A 19,772-nucleotide genomic window follows, 5' to 3' on the forward strand; every position below is an offset into this window, starting at 1 on the left:
CGACTGGGTCCCGGCTTCCACTATGTTAATTCAGTGTACCGTCAGTGAGATGTACCGTCCCTGCCCACCAGCACTTGTTCATGTGTCCGTGGTTAGGTGGACTTTCCCTGTAATAGCATTGTTGAGGGCACGAGTAATGTTGAGGAAAACACATGCTGGTGTAATGCCGATAAGGCACACCAGGAGAAATAGAGGCGACTAGGGACCGAGTAAATTGGGACGGCCACCGCCATCAGGTTGCGGAAAGCTTCTGTCTCAATGAGCCTAAAAGGCAGCATTTCTAGTGCAAGCAGAAGAGAAATATTAGAATTTAGGACTGTGGCCTATGGGGCGTTGGCTGGGTATTTTCGCCTTGTGTTCCAAAGACTGGGTTATAGACAACTGAAGGCTGTGCTGGGACAAGGATGTGGAAGGGCTTGATGATGGTGCTGCTTGACTGTGGGCCACAACAGGTGCAGGGCTAGAGGCATCTTCACATGCACCATGTACTGGGGATTGGCTTCTATGCAAAACAGTGGAAGAAGCAGTGGTGTGACCTGCAGGCAGTGGTCCTGGAGCCTGGGGATGGCCCACAAAGTCGGGTGCATTGCTGCCATGTGCCTGATCATGCTGGTGGTGGTTAGGCTGGTTGTTTTGCTACCCCTGCTGATGCACGCATGGCAGGTGCTGCAAATGGCCTGTTTTGGGTTACCGGCAGAGTCTTTAAAAAATTACCAGACTCGGGAAGATCTAATAGTTGGAATGGCAACTTCCCTCATGTTGATGTTACAGGGAAAGCATGCACGCCTTCTGTCTGTGGCCACCACACTGCTTCCTCCTGTCTGTTGGGGGTGATATGCCTTTTCCCCATGTGTGCTGCTGCCCTCGCTCTGCATGTCCTCCTGCCAGGGTGGGTATGTCACATACTCATCTACCTCCTCGTCTTCCACATCCGCACTCTGCTCCTCCTCCTGACTTTCTGACAATAGTGTCTCATCATCGTCCACCTCATCTGACACTTTCCCACCATCGCCTTCGCGTTACCGGGGCTGGTCCCCTAGAAACTGGGACAGGAAGGTCGAGCGAGAAGATGTGGGTCTTTGTTCTTGCTCACTTTAACCTTTGACACGGCCTCGTCCTCTGCATGCTCCATCATCATCACATCCACTTCCCCGCCTCTTGCTCATTTTAAATGGACTACTGTACTATTTCAAATGCTCAACACAAGTATATTTATTAGTAGTGAAATATCTGATCAGTATGCCTGCAAATCTACGATTTTTCAAACCCAAACCCCAGGCAGGACTCAGCCTCACATAACAGACTGTATTCAACTTTGGGGGGCTTTTTGGTGAAGTTAATTTATGCAAAGTAGTGCTGTATATAATTAGAGTAACAGACAGCAAAAAAAGTGGTCCACCGGCCTTCAATGCCCAAACTTGGAGCACGCAGATATATGAGGGCTGTCACGGAAATACCACAGTTGGCAAATACGTGGCCTTTTTAAAAAATTTTAAGGTAAATAGTGCTGTATATAATTAGAGTAACAGACAGCAAAAAAAGTGGTACACCGGCCAACAATGCCCAAACTTGGAGCACGCAGATATATGAGGGCTTTCACGGAAATATCACACTGGCAAATATGTGGCCTTCTTATATTTTTTTTATGCTAAATAGTGCTCTATATAATTAGAGTATCAAACAGCAAAAAAAGTGGTCCACCAGCCTACAATGCCCAAACTTGGAACACGCAGATATATGAGGGCTGTCATGGAATTAACACACTGCCAAATATGTGGCCTTCTTATATTTTTTAATGCAAAATAGCGCTGTATATAATTAGAGTATCAGACAGCAAAAAAAGTGGTACACCGGCCTGCAATGACCAAACTTGGAACACTGAGATATATAAAGGCTGTCACGGAAATACCACACGGGCAAATATGTGGCCTTTTTATATTTTTTTATGCTAAATAGTGCTGTACATAATAAGAGTAACAGACAGAAAAAAAGTGGCATGCTGGCCTACAATCCCCAAACTTGGAACACACAGATATATGAGGGCTGTCACGGAATTAACACACTGCCAAATATGTGGCCTTCTTATATTTTTTTATGCAAAATAGCGCTGTATATAATTAGAGTATCAGACAGCAAAAAAAGTGGTACACCGGCCTGCAATGACCAAACTTGGAACACGCAGATATATAAAGGCTGTCACGGAAATAGCACACTGGCAAATATGTGGCCTTTTTATATTTTTTTATGCTAAATAGTGCTGTATATAATTAGTGTATAAGACAGCAAAAAAAGTGGTACACCGGCCTGACAAAACAGACTGTATATTTTTTTTTTTTGGGGGGTGAATTTTTGGGAAAAAATGCAACTAGATATATAGTAAAGAAGCTGCCTCAGCAGCAGACAGTTATGGAGCTTTGGGAGGGATGCAGTGGGAGCAATGTGTGCACATACAGTGCCTGCAGGCCTTGCACTGATGTGGATATGCCGTGCCCTGCCTACCTAGTGCTACAATATTGGGACCCGTGAATTAGCCCTAAAAAGGACTGTTGGTTTCTCAGGAGTTGTGGATTTAAGAGTTGCAGATGTAACGCCCGGGAGACCGAGGTACCCAGCACCAGATCAAAGAGGTCCGACTCTTGAGGGGGATGTCACTAGTGGCTTGACCCGGTGCTGTGGCCTCAGGCGATGCACAGTGTAAGGGATATCATGAAGGAACAGACACTTACTTGATCAGCAGCAGGTCCTCTCAGCTGTGATGACCCCGATCCTGGATCGATGGCTATTGTCCAAATGAAAGACTGAGGCGCTGAAACGTTTAACCAGTTTACTTCAACAAGAAGGGATTTGCAACCAATACTGTCACCGGAGTCTGTATAAGACTTCTGAATTACTTTGACCCTGTCAGGATTTCCACCTCTTATTATGCGCAGTTTCTGTATGGCCCTGCTGCTGCATGTGAACTGGCTTCCGACCGTCCCAATCTGTCTCTTCTGTGCTCTGGTTCGACGGACAACCCGAGTCCTTTTTATCGGCTTACCCCCTCTGGGAGTACCGCTGAACTCTGTGTCTGTTGCTGCGTCTTACCCTGAAGGTACTAGGAAGCAAAGTTCACAAAGCAGTCTTTCCGGAGCTTTGATTTAGTGTTTCTGGGCTGATAAAAAGTTCAAGAATATGCAAAAAGTTCATACAGGTAAGTCTCTGTAGGTACTGCGCTTAAACGTTACAGAACGACAACCATGACTATAGTCTTATAGTTGGTAATCCGCATACCTGGCCAGTAATTGACCCTGGGTACTACGCTGGGATCTACGTAATAGCGGTGTCTCTTTATGTGGTGTACTACTGTCTACTGCGGATATAGTATCTTCCCTCTCTGCTAAAGATAATTCCACCACTATGGGGTTGGCAAGTCCACCGTGAATGGGATCACTCTGATCAGGAATCTGTTCTTCCTGACCTGGAACCTCTTGTAGTATGGGGTCAGCCTCTTCCTGTCTTGGGACTTCTAATATTGGGTTCGGTGTTGGATAAAAGGCCACCATGGGAACCACTACTGCACCATGGTATGTTAGTAGGGTTTTGGGAAAGTCTCCTATACAGGTGTGATACATTTCCTCCTCTTTTTCCTTTACTGGTTGAACCTGTATAGGTTGAATAACTTCTGATTCTGGCTGGACAACTTCTGGCTCTTTCAACGTTTCCGGACATAATTTAAGATTGTCTCTTGACACTAGTACAGATGTTAAACCTCTGTTTTTGCTAATGAGACACATTTTAGGATTATCCATTCTTGTTGGTAAAACTGTGTAGGGTACGGCTTCCCATTGGTTATCCAGTTTATTGGTTCGACGATTCCTCTTGAGTACTTGGTCACCCGGTCTTAATGGAGTTGCTAGAGCATTCTGGTTGAAAGTTCGCTCTTGTCTTTCTCTGGTTTGCTGGAGGCTTCTTTCCACACTCTCTTGCACTTGGCGATACTGCTTTTGCCGTACGACATCCCAATTGTAGTCTTGAACTTCTGCGTCTGGTTTCAGAATTCCCATTTCTAGATCGATTGGCAATTGGCCGGGTCTTGCACGCATAAGATAAGCTGGGGTGCAGTTGGTAGAGCTCACCGGGACATGATTATACAGATCCACCAAGTCAGGCAATTTCTCTGGCCATTGATTCCTTTCCGTTTCAGGTAAAGTCTTTAGTAGGTCTATCACAATATGGTTCATCTTCTCACATAAGCCGTTTGTTTGCGGATGATAGGCCGTCGTCCGGATCTTTTTGCAACCATACATATTACAGAATTCTCTGAAGACGTAATTTCAGGTCCTGAATGCAGAAATAGGCATCAGGACCTGAAATTACGTCACGGCTTGCTGTGATTGGTCGCGTCGCGGTCACATGGGCGGCACGCAACCAATCACAAGCCGTGACGTAATTTTAAAAATGCACGCGTCTCCTGCCTCCCGTGACGTCACGGCTTGTGATTGGTCGCGTCGCCCATGTGACCGCGACGCGACCAATCACAAGCCGGAACGTAATTTTAAAATCCTGAATGCCTAGAATTAGGCATTCAGGACCTGAAAATTACGTCACGGCTTGCTGTGATTGGTCGCGTCGCGGCCACATGGGCGGCACGCGACCAATCACAAGCCGTGACGTCACGGAAGGAAGTAAAAGCGCGCATTTTAAGCAAACAACGCTGCCGGTTCCCTCGGTGAGGTCCAGGCTGCGTCGGAGAGGTGAGTATAGCAATATTTTTTATTTTAATTCTTTATTTTACACATTAATGTTGTTTCGATACCGATACCCGATACCACAAAAGTATCGGATCTCGGTATCGGAATTCCAATACCCGCAAGTATCGGCCGATACCCGATACTTGCGGTATCGGAATGCTCAACACTAGTTATGAGATGATCACATCAGGGGATGGCGGCCATTTTTACCCCATTATAACCAATGGAGAAAAGTCACTTTCAATAGTTTTCAATGGGGAACGGGATTTTCTTTAACAAAGTCAATTTCCAAGATTTTTCATCCAAATTTTCTCAGTTTCAGACTCCAATTACGGCACACAATACCCGGTGTGCGGGCTGGCCCGATCCTGTTCGTGATGCCAGTTGTAACGCCCGGGAGACCGAGGTACCCAGCACCAGATCAAAGAGGTCTGTCTCTTGAGGGGGATGTCACTAGTGGCTTGACCCAGTGCTGTGGCCTCAGGTGATGCACAGTGTAAGGGATATCATGAAGGAACAGACACTTACTTGATCAGCAGCAGGTCCACTCAGCTGTGATGACCCCGATCCTGGATCGATGGCTATTGTCCAAATGAAAAACTGAGGCGCTGAAACGTTTAACCAGTTTACTTCAACAAAAAGGGATTTGCAACCAATACTGTCACCAGAGTCTGTATAAGAATTCTGAATTACTTTGACCCTGTCAGGATTTCCACCTCTTATTATGCACAGTTTCTGTATGGCCCTGCTGCTGAATGTGAACTGGCTGCCGACCGACCCAATCTGTCTCTTCTGTGCTCTGGTTCGACGGACAACCCGAGTCCTTTTTATCGGCTTACCCCCTCTGGGAGTACCGCTGAACTCTGTGTCTGTTGCTGCGTCTTACCCTGGTGAAGCTGATATCACCTCACTTCCTTCCGGTTGCTGTATTATATATAACGAATATAGCCACAGATCCGGTATCCGTCTCTGCGCCTATTCTGGGTAGAAATTATTGCTACCCGGTTCTCACAATGTGCTTTTTCTCTATTCCTCTTTTCCTACTATGGGTATTACGGGCCTATAATCCGTCATAGGGCTGTTAGGAGTTCAGTTATACGACCTCTCACTTTCAGCTCTTCAACCCAACTGCCAGTCCTTTTCTCAGACCAGAATAGATCAAGGGGAGTCTCTGGAGCTCCCCTTCTGGCCGGAGATGGTAGTGCAGTCTTGCTATTCTAGTATTTGTATTTGGTGTCAATAACTATTTTTGTGGCAAATACCCCTAGGGGCGCCACACAGACCTACACTAACTATAAAAAACATGATTCTGACCCTATCTCGGCAGCAGCTCTCTTTACTCTCACTGAATACTTGGGATGATGTTGTGCGGCCAAGCAAATCACTTCACGATCACAACAAAGAAGGCTGCGGCATTTCATGGCCTGGCAGACAATTCTTGCACCATGATTGGGTCTCTAAAGTCCGCCAAAAATGCTGGGTGGAGACACAAGTTACCGCAGAATAATCCCGGAAATGCTCGGTGCTCGCCGAGTACACCAAGCATAGTGATACTCGGGCGAGTAACGAGTAGTGGCGAGCACATTCGCTCATCACTAGTGATTATAACAGCACATTATACTGAGTATCACCACATTTTGGTGTCCTTGTCTGCACATCTTTCAACTTTTATCCTTGTCTATTTTAACTTGATTGTGTTAATAAAAAGTTTTTTATGTTTTTATAAAAACTCCTATGTTTCTCCTTTTTTGAGTATATGTCATGGAGTGGTATTCTAGTGGCTAAGTGTTATTCACTTTGCATACTTAACAATGAGTCTGGGTATTTTTGTATTCAGATTATACTAACCTGATAGACCTATTAGCAAGGCGAATAGCTCTTAATGGGGATATCAGCTGCAGCAGATCCACGGGTCAGCAATTGACTGTATCAGATTCAATAAAATTGGAGATTTGTGGATGTAATCCACCCTGCCGAATAAGATGTAGGACCAGATATATCCAAAATTAAAGAAAGTGGTTTTATTTAACCACATGTGTTTGTGTCCTGAGGAAGAAGTCATCTAAACTTTGAAACGCGCTGAATAAAACCACTGTCTTTCATTTTGGATACATCTGGTCCTACATCTTATTCGGCAGCACGAATTACATCCACAAATCTCCAATTTTATTGTAGTGATTGTTTTTTAAAATAAACAACTTTTGTGTGTTTTTACTTTTTACTACTAGGTTAGTAATGGGGGTGTCTGATAGACACGTTTCAATTACAAACACCATGTGTTAATGTCAGCTGTGTTTTGGGACAATTCACAGCTAACATCAACCCCAACTACTCCAATTGCCAACACATTAGGGCAATCAGGAAGAGTGAAGATGAAGAGTGAGAGTGCACCTAATGTGTTGTTCCATTTCTGGGGCAGCTGAGTGCTGGTAATTATAGACTTCAAAGATCCTAATAACCAGCATGATAATGTCAGCTGATAGCTGATTGCTCTATTTTTGCTGGTTTTATAGAATAGGGAGGACCCCATGTAATTTTTTTTATTTATTTATTAGGATAAGCAAGCATAAAAAGCTGTAGAATAAACTTTACATGAAAGGCATTAAAGGGTGCAATTTTGATATAGGTAGGGGGGTTATGAAGTTATATATCTGCAGGATTATCTATCTACAGTGGTGTCATGATATGTACTTTTGCCCTGTCCTGTATTTGAACAATGTGCCATTTGATGTATGTAACTGTTCTCTGGTTTCTGTTGGCTGTAGTTTATGTATTTTCTTGGGAATTCACCTGTAAAGGTACCTTCACACTAAACGATATTGCTAGCGATCCGTGACGTTGCAGCGTCCTGGCTAGCGATATCGTTTAGTTTGACAGGCAGCAGCGATCAGGATCCTGCTGTGATATCGCTGGTCGTTGAAGAAAGTTCAGAACTTTATTTGGTCGTCAGACCAGCGTTTATCGTCGTGTTTGACACCAAAAGAATCGATACCAGCGATGTTTTACACTGGTAACCAGGGTAAACATCGGGTTACTAAGCGCAGGGCCGCGCTTAGTAACCCGATGTTTACCCTGGTTACCAGTGTAAAATGTAAAAAAAACAAACAGTACATACTCACCTGCGCGTCCCCCGCTGTCTGCTTCCCACACTGACTGAGCGCCGTAAAGTGAAAGTGAAAGTACAGCACAGCGGTGACGTCACCGCTGTGCTGTTAGGGCCGGCGCTCAGTCAGTGCAGGAAGCGGACGGCGAGGGACGTGAATGTAAGTATGTACTGTTTGTTTTTTTACATTTTACGCTGGTAACCAGGGTAAACATCGGGTTACTAAGCGCGGCCCTGCGCTTAGCAACCCAATATTTACCCTGGTTACCCGGGGACCTCGGCATCGTTGGTCGCTGGAGAGCGGTCTGTGTGACAGCTCTCCAGTGACCAAACAGCGACGCTGCAGCGATCGGCATCGTTGTCGCTATTGCTGCAGCGTCGCTTAATGTGAAGGTACCTTAACAAAATCTCTCCTTCCCCCAATACTTGCAGCCCTAAGCTGTAACGTAATTAAGCTCTGTAAACACCACTAGTGCAGAATAGCCATTCTTCCTCACAGCAGGTGGCTAGTCAAATGTACATACTACATAGACTAAGTGGAGCTGACCAGTCTAGAATCTTCTGATGGACCAAACCATTGAATAGAAGGTGTGACCCCTACTCCCCTTCATGGACGGATCCCAGGAGCTCAGATGATCCATTCTTATTTTGAGATCAGATGTGAGTTGATGCTGGAAGGAGAAGGAGTGGGGATTCTTAGCTGAGGCAAGACCCCACGTCCATCTGTGACTGCGGAAGCGAACGGGGCGAGACTTGAGCTGAGGACATATCTCGTCGTTCGTGGGATTATTTTGAGATCCCTTCGACTCGTGTGGACTATTGTTTTGTTAGCTGGCACAAGGATTATCGGGAGGTGCCCCGAACCTGTTCCGTTGGACTAATTGTGGACCCTGTAGATCTATCTGCATATGTTGTTCCAGCGTTCTTGATAATAAATCTGTGGAATCATCCCTTGGCCTGCTGTCCCTTCTTGCTCTGCCGTACACCCCGTCACAAACTGGTTGGCAGCAAAGGGATCAGAGCAGAAGGAATGGAGGACAATGGCCCAACATCAGGAACCAGCACCGCAGAGTACAAGAACTGGACTTTGGGGAGCCTACAATCAAAGGCCCGTGAAGTAGGAGTCCGTTTTAAAGGACTCTCCAAGGAGCAGCTAATTGAGGCTTTGGAAGGAGTTCGCCTGCAAGATGACGCTGAGGAAGGATCCTCACAGCAAATGGAGGAAAGACTGCAGCCGGAGGTAAATACCCAAAAGAGTCAATGGGTTGTGTGGTACGAGGAGGAGTTGGCATTGCTGGGAGAGGAGGCCACCATAGATGATAAGAGAGAGGCCATTCACAGAGCTCAGGAGAGGGAGGCCATTCACAGAGCCGAGGAGAGGGAGGCCATTCACAGAGCTCAGGAGAGGGAGAGGGAGGCCATTCACAGAGCCGAGGAGAAGGAGAGGGAGGCCATTCACAGAGCTGAGGACAGAGCTCAGGAGATGGCATTGCTGGAGAGGCAGATCGCTTTGGAAGCAGCTAGAAGCTCCAGACAGACTGTAACCCCAGCACCCACCATGAGAGAACTCCCCAGAGTGTCCCGCAAAGACTTCAAGCCGTTTAATGAGGCTGCAGGCGACATTGAGGGCTTCTTCCAGGACTTTGAGCATCAGTGTCGATTAATGGAAGTCCCGGAAAGGGAGCGAGTCCGACATCTTGTGGGGCTCTTAGAGGGTGGAGCTACCGAAGCCTATAGAGCTATGGACCCTCGGGGGAACCGTGAGTATGCGGAGATTAAACAGACTATTCTAGAACATTATGCTGTGACGCCAGACACTTACAGGACTCAGTTCCGTACTTTAGCCTGTGATGGGGAAGTGTCTTTTAAGATATATGCTCATAGACTCAAACAAATATGTCATCGCTGGCTGGAGGCAGTGGAGGCCTTAACCTGGGAGACCTTCCTCCAGGTTATCCTAAAAGAGCAGTTTTACTTCAAGTGCCCTGCTGAGATCCGGGAATGGGTGCGTGAGAGGAGACCAGCGACAGTGGAAGAAGCTGCATCTCTCGCTGATGAGGCTCTCACCATCAAGCCTCAGTGGAGGGTTCTGTTAGAGGATCGAGAGAGACCTACCAGCTCCACAACACCGGTGGCCCCCAGTTCTTCTGTCCCCATTGTTCCCCGTTCCTCTAAGCCACCACCTCATGCTGATACCCATGTAAATGTGCCTCCAGTTGCTTCTACTGCGTTTTCTGGAATACGACGAGGAGAGGAAGTAGCAGAGCGCAGGTGTTATGGTTGTGGGCATCCGGGGCATCTGCAGGTCTCATGCCCAGCCAACCCATGGAGGAGTCGTCCTCAAACCCGTACAGCATCTTCAGGTGGGAGCCGGCCTCCAGGTTCCCTTACCCCTCGCCCAAGAGGACGCCTTGGATGGAGTGAGACCCAGCACAGATGCTATCGATGTGGGCAGCCGGGGCATCTGCAAGCCTCCTGCCCAGCTGTTCAAATGAGGATTGATCCTGTACCCAGTCGTATTATTAATTATGTACAGCCAAGTGCCATGGAGGAAGACGTGTCACCACTATGTGAGGACTGGCCTAGTGCCTCACCCACCCATGTTGCACCACTAGGAGTTTATGGTGTGCGACCTGCAGCTATGATGACTTCTGCTCATCGAGGTAAGCACTTGCAGGAGGTCATGCTGGATGGACAGAGACTTATTGGATTTTGTGACTCAGGGGCTTTCCTCACACTGGCTGATCCCCGAGTGGTTCGGCCTGAGGCAATCCATAGAGGACTTGGGATTGTCATTGAACTGGCTGGTGGACAATGGAGGACTATTCCCACAGCCACTGTGGATCTGAACTTTGGTTTTGGGGTCAGGCGATGTGTGGTTGGGGTGATGGGTGGTCTGCCTGCAGATGTTCTCCTGGGCAATGATGTGGGAGAGCTACGATGGCAATTCGTGGCTGCATGAAGCCACATGTAAGTTACGCTCTGCCTGTGTGTACTTAACCAGCGACCTGTAAAGGTCCCTAGTACGTACACAAATTGGGAGGGGAAGGGATTGTCATGATATGTACTTTTGCCCTGTCCTGTATTTGAACAATGTGCCATTTGATGTATGTAACTGTTCTCTGGTTTCTGTTGGCTGTAGTTTATGTATTTTCTTGGGAATTCACCTGTAACAAAATCTCTCCTTTCCCCAATACTTGCAGCCCTAAGCTATAATGTAATTAAGCTCTGTAAACACCACTAGTGCAGAATAGCCATTCTTCCTCACAGCAGGTGGCTAGTCAAATGTACATACTACGTAGACTAAGTGGAGCCGACCAGTCTAAAATCTTCTGATGGACCAAACCATTGAATAGAAGGTGTGACCCCTACTCCCCTTCATGGGCGGATCCCAGGAGCTCAGACGATCAATTCTTATTTTGAGATCAGATGTGAGTTGATGCTGGAAGGAGAAGGAGTGGGGATTCTTAGCTGAGGCAAGACCCCACGTCCATCTGTGACTGCGGAAGCGAACGGGGCGAGACTTGAGCTGAGGACATATCTCGTCGTTCGTGGGATTGTTTTGAGATCCCTTGGACTCGTGTGGACTATTGTTTTGTTAGCTGGCACAAGGATTATCGGGAGGTGCCCCGAACCTGTTCCGTTGAACTAATTGTGGACCCTGTAGATCTATCTGCATATGTTGTTCCAGCGTTCTTGATAATAAATCTGTGGAATCATCCCTTGGCCTGTTGTCCCTTCTTGCTCTGCCGTACACCCCGTCACAAGTGGCTTGAGAAATTATTCATCCAATTGGCTTTTTACCTATTTTGTTACACTACAAACTGTGCTTAAATATTTTTATAATCTGAATTGTGCTTGATGCATCAGCAAAAGTCTAAGTTAGTGAAATGTGGTCAGATGAGACCAAACTTAAATTTTTTTGCCTCCGAGGTAAATGCTATGTCTGAAGACATACTAACGTAACTCATCACCCCAAGAATACCATCTCCACAATGAAACATGGTGGTGTCAGCATCATGCTGTGAGGATGTTTTTTTTTAGCAGCAGGGACCGGGAACATGGTCTGTGTAGAGAAGAAAATTGATGGTACGAAATGCAGGGATATTCTTGAGAAAAACCTGTTTCAGTCTGTCAGTGATTGTAGAATGGGATGGAGATTCACCTTCCAACAAGACAATGACCCAAAGCAAACTGCTAAAGCAACACTCGATTGGTTTAAGGGGAAATGTGTAAATGTTTTGGAGTGGCCTACTCAAAGCCCAGACCTTAATCCACTTGAAAATCTCTGATCAGACTTGAAGATTGCTGTTCATGAAAGGAAATCATCTAACCTGAAGGAGCTGGAGCAGTTTGTTTTGCCTTGAGGATTGGATAAAAATCTAAGTGGCAATATGTGGAAAGCTCATGGAGACTTATCCAAAGCGACTTGCAGCTGTAATTGCCTCAAAAGGAAGCTCTACAAATTATTGACTTTAGTGAGGTGAATAGTTATTTGCACTGAAGTTTTCATTTAATTTGTCCTATTTATTGTTTGTTTCACAATAAAAAAGAAAATTAAATATTCAGAGTTGTAGACACGCTCTCTTTACAAGAACTGATGCAAACCCTTAAAAAAATGGTTTTGAGATAGCAAAACACAAAAAATACCAAGGGGTGAATACATTTGAAAACCTCTGTATCTATTCTATTTACTATCTATATATTTTTGATCTTTCTATCATCTTTGTATCTATATCTTTATATATGATTGCTGTATTTTTGTCAACTAGCTATTAAATTTACATAGTGTATTATAGCATGTATAAGATGATGATAAAAAGGCATTGCTTACGGATTGCATATGAATCTGAGATGAGAAAATAATCGCACACTCGCATTGCATTCACATGGCAAAAGCTGGACTGTATGGATTTCACTAGTCCAATTTTTCTGGATGAGAATAGCAAAACATAAAGTTGTAGCATGCATAATACATACGGGGAAAATCATGATATATTGCACCTAATATTCATGCAAATAGTATACTACCCCAAATATGTATGCCACGGACTGAATAGGGACAACTGCCAAAAACAGATATCCTAATCACCACAAGACGCAGCTGTATCCCATAAAAAAATCACTTTATTGATATGCATTAAAAAAACATACAAATACATAAGTCCAAAGGACAGAGGTAGGGAGTACAATGTACTGCTGTTTAGTGTTTCACCATCCCTACCTCTGTCCTTTGGACTTATGTATTTGTATGTTTTTTAATGCATATCAATAAAGTGATTTTTTTATGGGATACAGCTGCGTCTTGTGGTGATTTGGATGAGAATAGGACTGATTTCTTAGACGCCAGTGTGAGCGAATTGTAAAAGTTTGGATCGTTGTATGAGTTTTTGAGTTTGTCTCCGCTCCAATCATTCTGTTCCTAATAAAGCTTTTGATGTCATTAAACCTGGTCAGCCTCACCACAAAAAATGTCAATCACAGATGGTTTACAAGTAATAAAATGCATTTATGAGTCCAAACAGGCTTCTTCCACGTATCTTATTTGTAGTTGTGTCAATTTTATTGTAATTTATTGTGTCATTTAATATATTTTCTTCATGCGTCATATAAGATGTATTCAGATCTGGCCTCGTAAATATAAATGTCTTGTACAAATGCTCAGAGATCATCTTGAAAACCTAGAATTTCTCAAATGTTACAATTGTGTACTTTTTTTCTTTTTGCTTTTAATAACATTATTAGGTACCACATGGATGATTGAGATTTTAAGCCTCATTCATAAGAATGGAGACCCAACCTGGAGCAATACTGTACTGAACTGGGAAAGAGTGCCTTGGATTGAAGAGTTGGGTTATGCCAAAAAGCTACAACAAAGTGAGGAACACCCTCGCCTAATTAGCAGCCACTTGCCCAAACACCTGTTTATGAAATCATTTAATGGTTCTAAAGCAAAGGTAAATTATTACACAAAAAAATCATCAAAAACATTCAGCAATGCTTTAGTATGATCAAATTTGTATTATTAACCCCTTAATGACAGCCAATACGTCTTTTAACTGACCTGAGATATAAGAGAATAGCCTCCCCATACAGGTGACAATCCTGCAGCTGTCGGTTGTGCACTATACTGACAACTTGCTGTATCAGCCAGGATCAGTGTTTGCACCTTCCAAATCTGTTTAACCCCTTAGATGCTGCTGTCAATAGTGACTACATCATTATAAATGGTTAACCGAGTGTGAGGGCTTCCTCTGTATCCAAACTGGTGCCATCAGATCATGATTTTGTGGTCCTGATGTTTGCCATGGCAATTCACGTCCAAATAGCAGCCTTGGAGTCTGACTGCTATAGTAATCTGTTCAGAAGTTAGAGGCATTTAGGTGGTAAAAATACACATTTTCATTTCTGTCATACCACTTTGCATTAGTTCCTGTAAAGCACCTGAAGGGTTAATAAACTACCTGACAGCAGTTTTCAATATGTCTAGGGGTGCTGTTTTTAAAATGGTATCACGTTTGGGGGTTTCCCAATATATGGGACCCCTAAAGTCACTTCAAATATGGATAAGTCCCTAAAAAAATAAATTTTGTAAATTTCCTTGAAAAAATAAAAAATTGCTGCTACATTTTTAACCCCCCCTAAAATGCTAACAAAATAAAATAACATTTTACAAATGGTGCTGATGTAAAGCCAACATGTGGGAAATTATTATTTATTAATGGTTTGCTGTTGTATGACCATCTGGATTAAATGGATATTCATTCAAAGTTTGAAAATTGCAAATTTTTGAACATTTTTCTCAAATTTTTGATATTTTTATAAATAAACACAAAACATATTGACATAAATTTACCATTATCATAAAGTATAATGTGTGACGAAAAAACATTCTCAAACTCACTGGGATTTGTTGAAGCATTCCAGAGTTATTACCACATAAAGTGACACTGGTCAGATTTCAAAAATTTGGCTATGTCACTAAGGGGTTAATATTATGTTTATCAATATGATTATTGTGTCATAATGAAAAGCACAATTAGATGTACTATGTAGATCAAATATATAATGTAAAAAGTGCAATCTAAAGAGAGCAGAAGCACAGTGTAAGTACTAAGATGTGAGCAAACATTAACCTTTACCCCCCAAGGTGGTTTGCACGTTAATGACCAGGCCAATTTTTACAATTCTGACCACAGTCAATTTATGAGGTAATAACTCGGGAAAGCTTCAATGAATCCCACTGATTCTGAGATGTTTTTTCGTGACATATTGTACTTCATGATAGTGGTAAAATTTCTTAAATATAACTTGCTTTTATTTGTGGAAAAAAAAGGGAATTTGGCAAAAATTTGGAAACTTTTGCAATTTTTAAGCTTTGAATTCTTATACCCTTTAATCAGAGAGATATGTCACAGACAATAGTTAATAAATAATATTTCCCACATGTCTACTTTACATCAGAGCAATTTTTTAAACACATTTTTTTTTTAGGAAGGGTAAAAAGTAGACCAGCGATTTCTCATTTTCCAACAAAATTTACAACACCACTTTTTTAGGGACCACCTCACATTTGAAGAGACTTTGAGTTGTCTATATGACAGAAGATACCCAAGAGTGACACCATCCTAAAACCTGCACCCCTCAAGATGCTCAAAACCACATTCAAGAACTTTTTAACACTTCAGGTGCTTCACAGGAATTTTTGGAATGTGGTAAAAAAAATGAACATTTACCTTTTTTTCCCCAAAAAATTATTTTAGACCCAATTTTTATTGCTTTCACAAGGTAACAGTAAAAAATTGACTGCAAAATTTGTTGCGCAATTTCTCCTGAGCATTCTTATACCCCATATATGGGGGAAAACCAATGTTACGGCGCACAGCAAAGCTCGCAAAGGAAGGCGTGTCATTTGACTTTTTGAATGCAAAATTTGCTGGAATCATTAGTGGATGCCATGTCCCATTTGTAAAGCCCCTGATATGCCTAAACAGTAGAAACCCCCCACAAGTGACCACATTTTTGAAAGTAGACACCTCAAGGAATGTATTTAGATGTGTGGTGAGCACATTAAACTCCAAGATGCTACACAGAAGTTTATAACGTTGAACTGTGAAAATAAATAAATCACATTTTCCTCACAAAAATGTTACTTTAGCCCCATTTTTTTAATTTTCATAAGGGTAACAGGAGAAATTGCGCCATACATCTTGTTGTGCAATTTCTCCTGAGTACGCCGATACCCCATATGTGGGGGGAATACTACTTTTGAGGCATAATGCAAAGCTCAGAAGGGAAGAGGCGCGATATTGGAGTTCAGACTTTGCTGGAATGGTTTGAGGGCTAAATGTTACATTGACAGAGCCCCTGAGGTGCCAGAACAACAGAAATCCCCTCTATGTGAATTCATTTTACAAACTACACTCCCCAATGAATTCATCTCAGGGTGCAGTGATCATATTAACACAACATGTGCCTCACAGAATTTTATACCATTGAGCAGTGAAGAAAGAACAAATTAAATTGTTACCGCTAAAATGTTGTTTTAGCCCCAAGTTTTTAATTTTTCTAAAGATTAATAGAACTGAGGTCCATTTTTTCCTGAGTGAGGCAATAAACTAGATGTAATTGGGAAATATATTTCAGGCACATCGCAAATCTCAGAAGTGAAGGAGCGCCATAATATAGTTCAAATTTTACTGTTATGGTTTGCGGGAGCCATGACCCACTGGGAGAGCTCCTGAATTGCCAGAACAGCAAAAACTCCCATAAGTGACCCTATTTTGCAAACTACACCTCTCAACGAATTCATCTAGAGGTGCAGTGATCATACTGATACCCAGGCTGTGTCACAAAATTTTAGACCATTGGGCAGTGAAGAAAAAAAATTAAATATTTACCACCAAGATTTTGTTTTAGCCCCAGATATTACATTTTCACCACAGAAGTGGGTAAAAATGGAACCATAATTTGTCCCATAATTTCTACTGAGCATGGCAATACCCCATACGTGGCTGTAATGTACTGCTTAGCCATACGCAGAGACTCAGGAGGGACAGAGTGCTATTTGCCCCTGAAGAACAGATTTTCCAAAAACAGTTTGACATATTCAGAGCCCCTAATTTCTAGAAGAGCAGAGTCCCTCCTTCAAGTGACCCCAGTTTAGATATTATACACCTTTGGGAGATTTCTACTGGTGTATTCAGAAAGGAAACAGAGGGCACCACTGCTCAATAATGAAATGAAAAGGGGTTCACCGGAAGCATTCTGTATAGCAATGGATTAAACAGAAGAGAGAAAAATACATGCTAGAAGCACCCAAAAATTAGATAAAAAAATATTTTTAATAATGTAAACAACACACATCACATGCAACGAAACAGACTACTAAAAAACAATTAAAAACAAAAGAATGATTTAATGACTGATTTCGCCCTTGATGTGGCAGTAACCAACCTCCACTAAGTTTGATTGGCAATATTTCAATATATGGTTAGTGTTGAGCATTCCGATACCGCAAGTATCGGGTATCGGCCGATACTTGCGGGTATCGGAATTCCGATACCGAGATCCGATACTTTTGTGGTATCGGGTATCGGTATCGAAACAACATTAATGTGTAAAAGAAAGAATTAAAATAAAAAATATTGCTATACTCACCTCTCCGACGCAGCCTGGACCTCACCGAGGGAACCGGCAGCGTTCTTTGCTTAAAATGCGCGCTTTTACTTCCTTCCGTGACGTCACGGCTTGTGATTGGTCGCATGCCGCCCATGTGGACGCGACGCGACCAATCACAGCAAGCCGTGACGTAATTTTCAGGTCCTGAATGCCTAATTCTAGGCATTCAGGATTTTAAAATTACGTTCCGGCTTGTGATTGGTCGCGTCGCGGTCACATGGGCGACGTGACCAATCACAAGCCGTGACGTCACGGGAGGCAGGAAACGCGCGCATTTTAAAATTACGTCACGGCTTGTGATTGGTTGCAGAATGCAGAATTAGGCATTCAGGACCTGAAATTACGTCACGGCTTGCTGTGATTGGTCGCGTCGCTGTCACATGGGCGGCACGCAACCAATCACAAGCCGTGATGTAATTTTAAAATGCGCGCGTTTCCTGCCTCCCGTGATGTCACGGCTTGTGATTGGTCGCGTCGCCCATGTGACCGCGACGCGACCAATCACAAGCCGGAACGTAATTTTAAAATCCTGAATGCCTAGAATTAGGCATTCAGGACCTGAAAATTACGTCACGGCTTGCTGTGATTGGTCGCGTCGCGGCCACATGGGCGGCACGCGACCAATCTCCAGCCGTGACGTCACGGAAGGAAGTAAACGCGCGCATTTTAAGCAAAGAACGCTGCCGGTTCCCTCGGTGAGGTCCAGGCTGCGTCGGAGAGGTGAGTATAGCAATATTTTTTATTTTAATTCTTTCTTTTACACATTAATATGGATCCCAGGGCCTGAAGGAGAGTTTCCTCTCCTTCAGACCCTGGGAACCATCAGGGATACGTCCGATACTTGAGTCCCATTGACTTGTATTGGTATCGGTATCGGATTAGATCCGATACTTTGCCGGTATCGGCCGATACTTTCCGATACCGATACTTTCAAGTATCGGACGGTATCGCTCAACACTATATATGGTACCAAAAGAAAAAATTTATATTTTATAGGAAACAAAACCATATCCAGTTATATGGTGAAACCAATAAACCCATAAGTGTGCAAAGATGCAAAAATACCCAGCATAAAATGGCAAAGGCTAAATGCCCCTATTCACAGCACCATGTTATAAATCAAATGGTTATATGCTTTAGGAACATTAGCCCCAAAAAATATATTGACCCAATGAAATATAGTCCCTAAGATGAGAGAAATTGTAGAAAAAATTAGAAATGTTGTTATGGAATAGATTACATGCAACAATCCGAGTTCAAACCTGCTGGAGTGAAAATGTACGATGACTATGTAATGCTCGGCCAGTGCAGCAGTCGTGGCTGAGAGCATTTGCATTAGCATGCCCTGACCTCCCATCACATACACGGGCTGTCCAGAGCTCTGCACATCTATGGCTTCCTCACCTGCACCGTCTGGGCCCTCTGTATATTTCTGGAGGCTTCCTCGGTCCGGGATTCCGCAAAATGAGCCACAGTCCAAATCAATTTTCAAATAAACAACTTTACTAATCTTTGTATACAGCACATCTATATTCGTTCCAACATCAGCATCAACTTTCACATCATGCAACTCTTCCTTTGTCCCTGTCCTCCTCTCTGTGTCACTAAGCTCGCTTCCGGGATGGACTGTACCTTTCGGTTCTTCAGCGTCCTCCCTGTGCAGACTAACTCCATTTGGCAATTCCCTCGGCTGTTTCGCTTAGTACTGAGGGCATTGGCCCATGCAATAAGCTGCCACATGGTGAGCGACCTGCTCGTACTGCTTAGTTTTCCCTAGGAACTGCAGCTCCCACTAAAGCTGCACTGCTAGCACAGTTGCTGCTGCTTCTTCTGATGCTGTCGAGGCCAACAATACCAGATGGCTGGGCCTTTGTGCTTGTCCACATTGTGTGGCATGGTGTTGCCCAGGGATAGCCAGCCCAATCGACCTGAACGGGTGCCCTGGCACCAACTGCCCCTATCAGGAAGTCTTCCCTGTCTTATCCACCATGCCCCTCCTCCCTCCTATATTAACTAGTTACATGGCTACATCTGAAACTATAACGTACCCCATCTTGTGGCTAAACTTGGGTACTACACTGTCCCTATGACAAACAAAGAACATATATATTAATACAGCAGCACTCGAAATAACAATTACAATCATACATATCAGTCAATATAAATCATCAGCATGTTTCATTAAGAGCTGGGTCGGTTCTTAAATGGGTGGGGCGAGCACCAGTCCTTGGAGCTCCTTACAACTATCTGAAAACATA

The 19,772-nt window shown here is 43.7% G+C and overlaps 1 protein-coding gene across 4 annotated transcripts in view; it reads left to right on the plus strand.

Annotated features, from left to right (window-relative positions):
• Positions 1–19,772, plus strand: part of LOC143770141 (sulfotransferase 2B1-like) — a 272,873-nt gene that overhangs the window by 210,966 nt on the left and 42,135 nt on the right. For all 4 annotated transcript variants that reach the window (XM_077259464.1, XM_077259467.1, XM_077259463.1 and 1 more), the window contains exon 3: positions 13,579–13,790. In XM_077259464.1, coding sequence (XP_077115579.1) covers positions 13,579–13,790 — 212 coding nt within the window. The remainder of the gene's footprint in view (positions 1–13,578; positions 13,791–19,772) is intronic.

The sequence above is a fragment of the Ranitomeya variabilis genome, chromosome 4 (genome assembly GCF_051348905.1).
Source record: "Ranitomeya variabilis isolate aRanVar5 chromosome 4, aRanVar5.hap1, whole genome shotgun sequence".
Taxonomy (NCBI): domain Eukaryota; kingdom Metazoa; phylum Chordata; class Amphibia; order Anura; family Dendrobatidae; genus Ranitomeya; species Ranitomeya variabilis.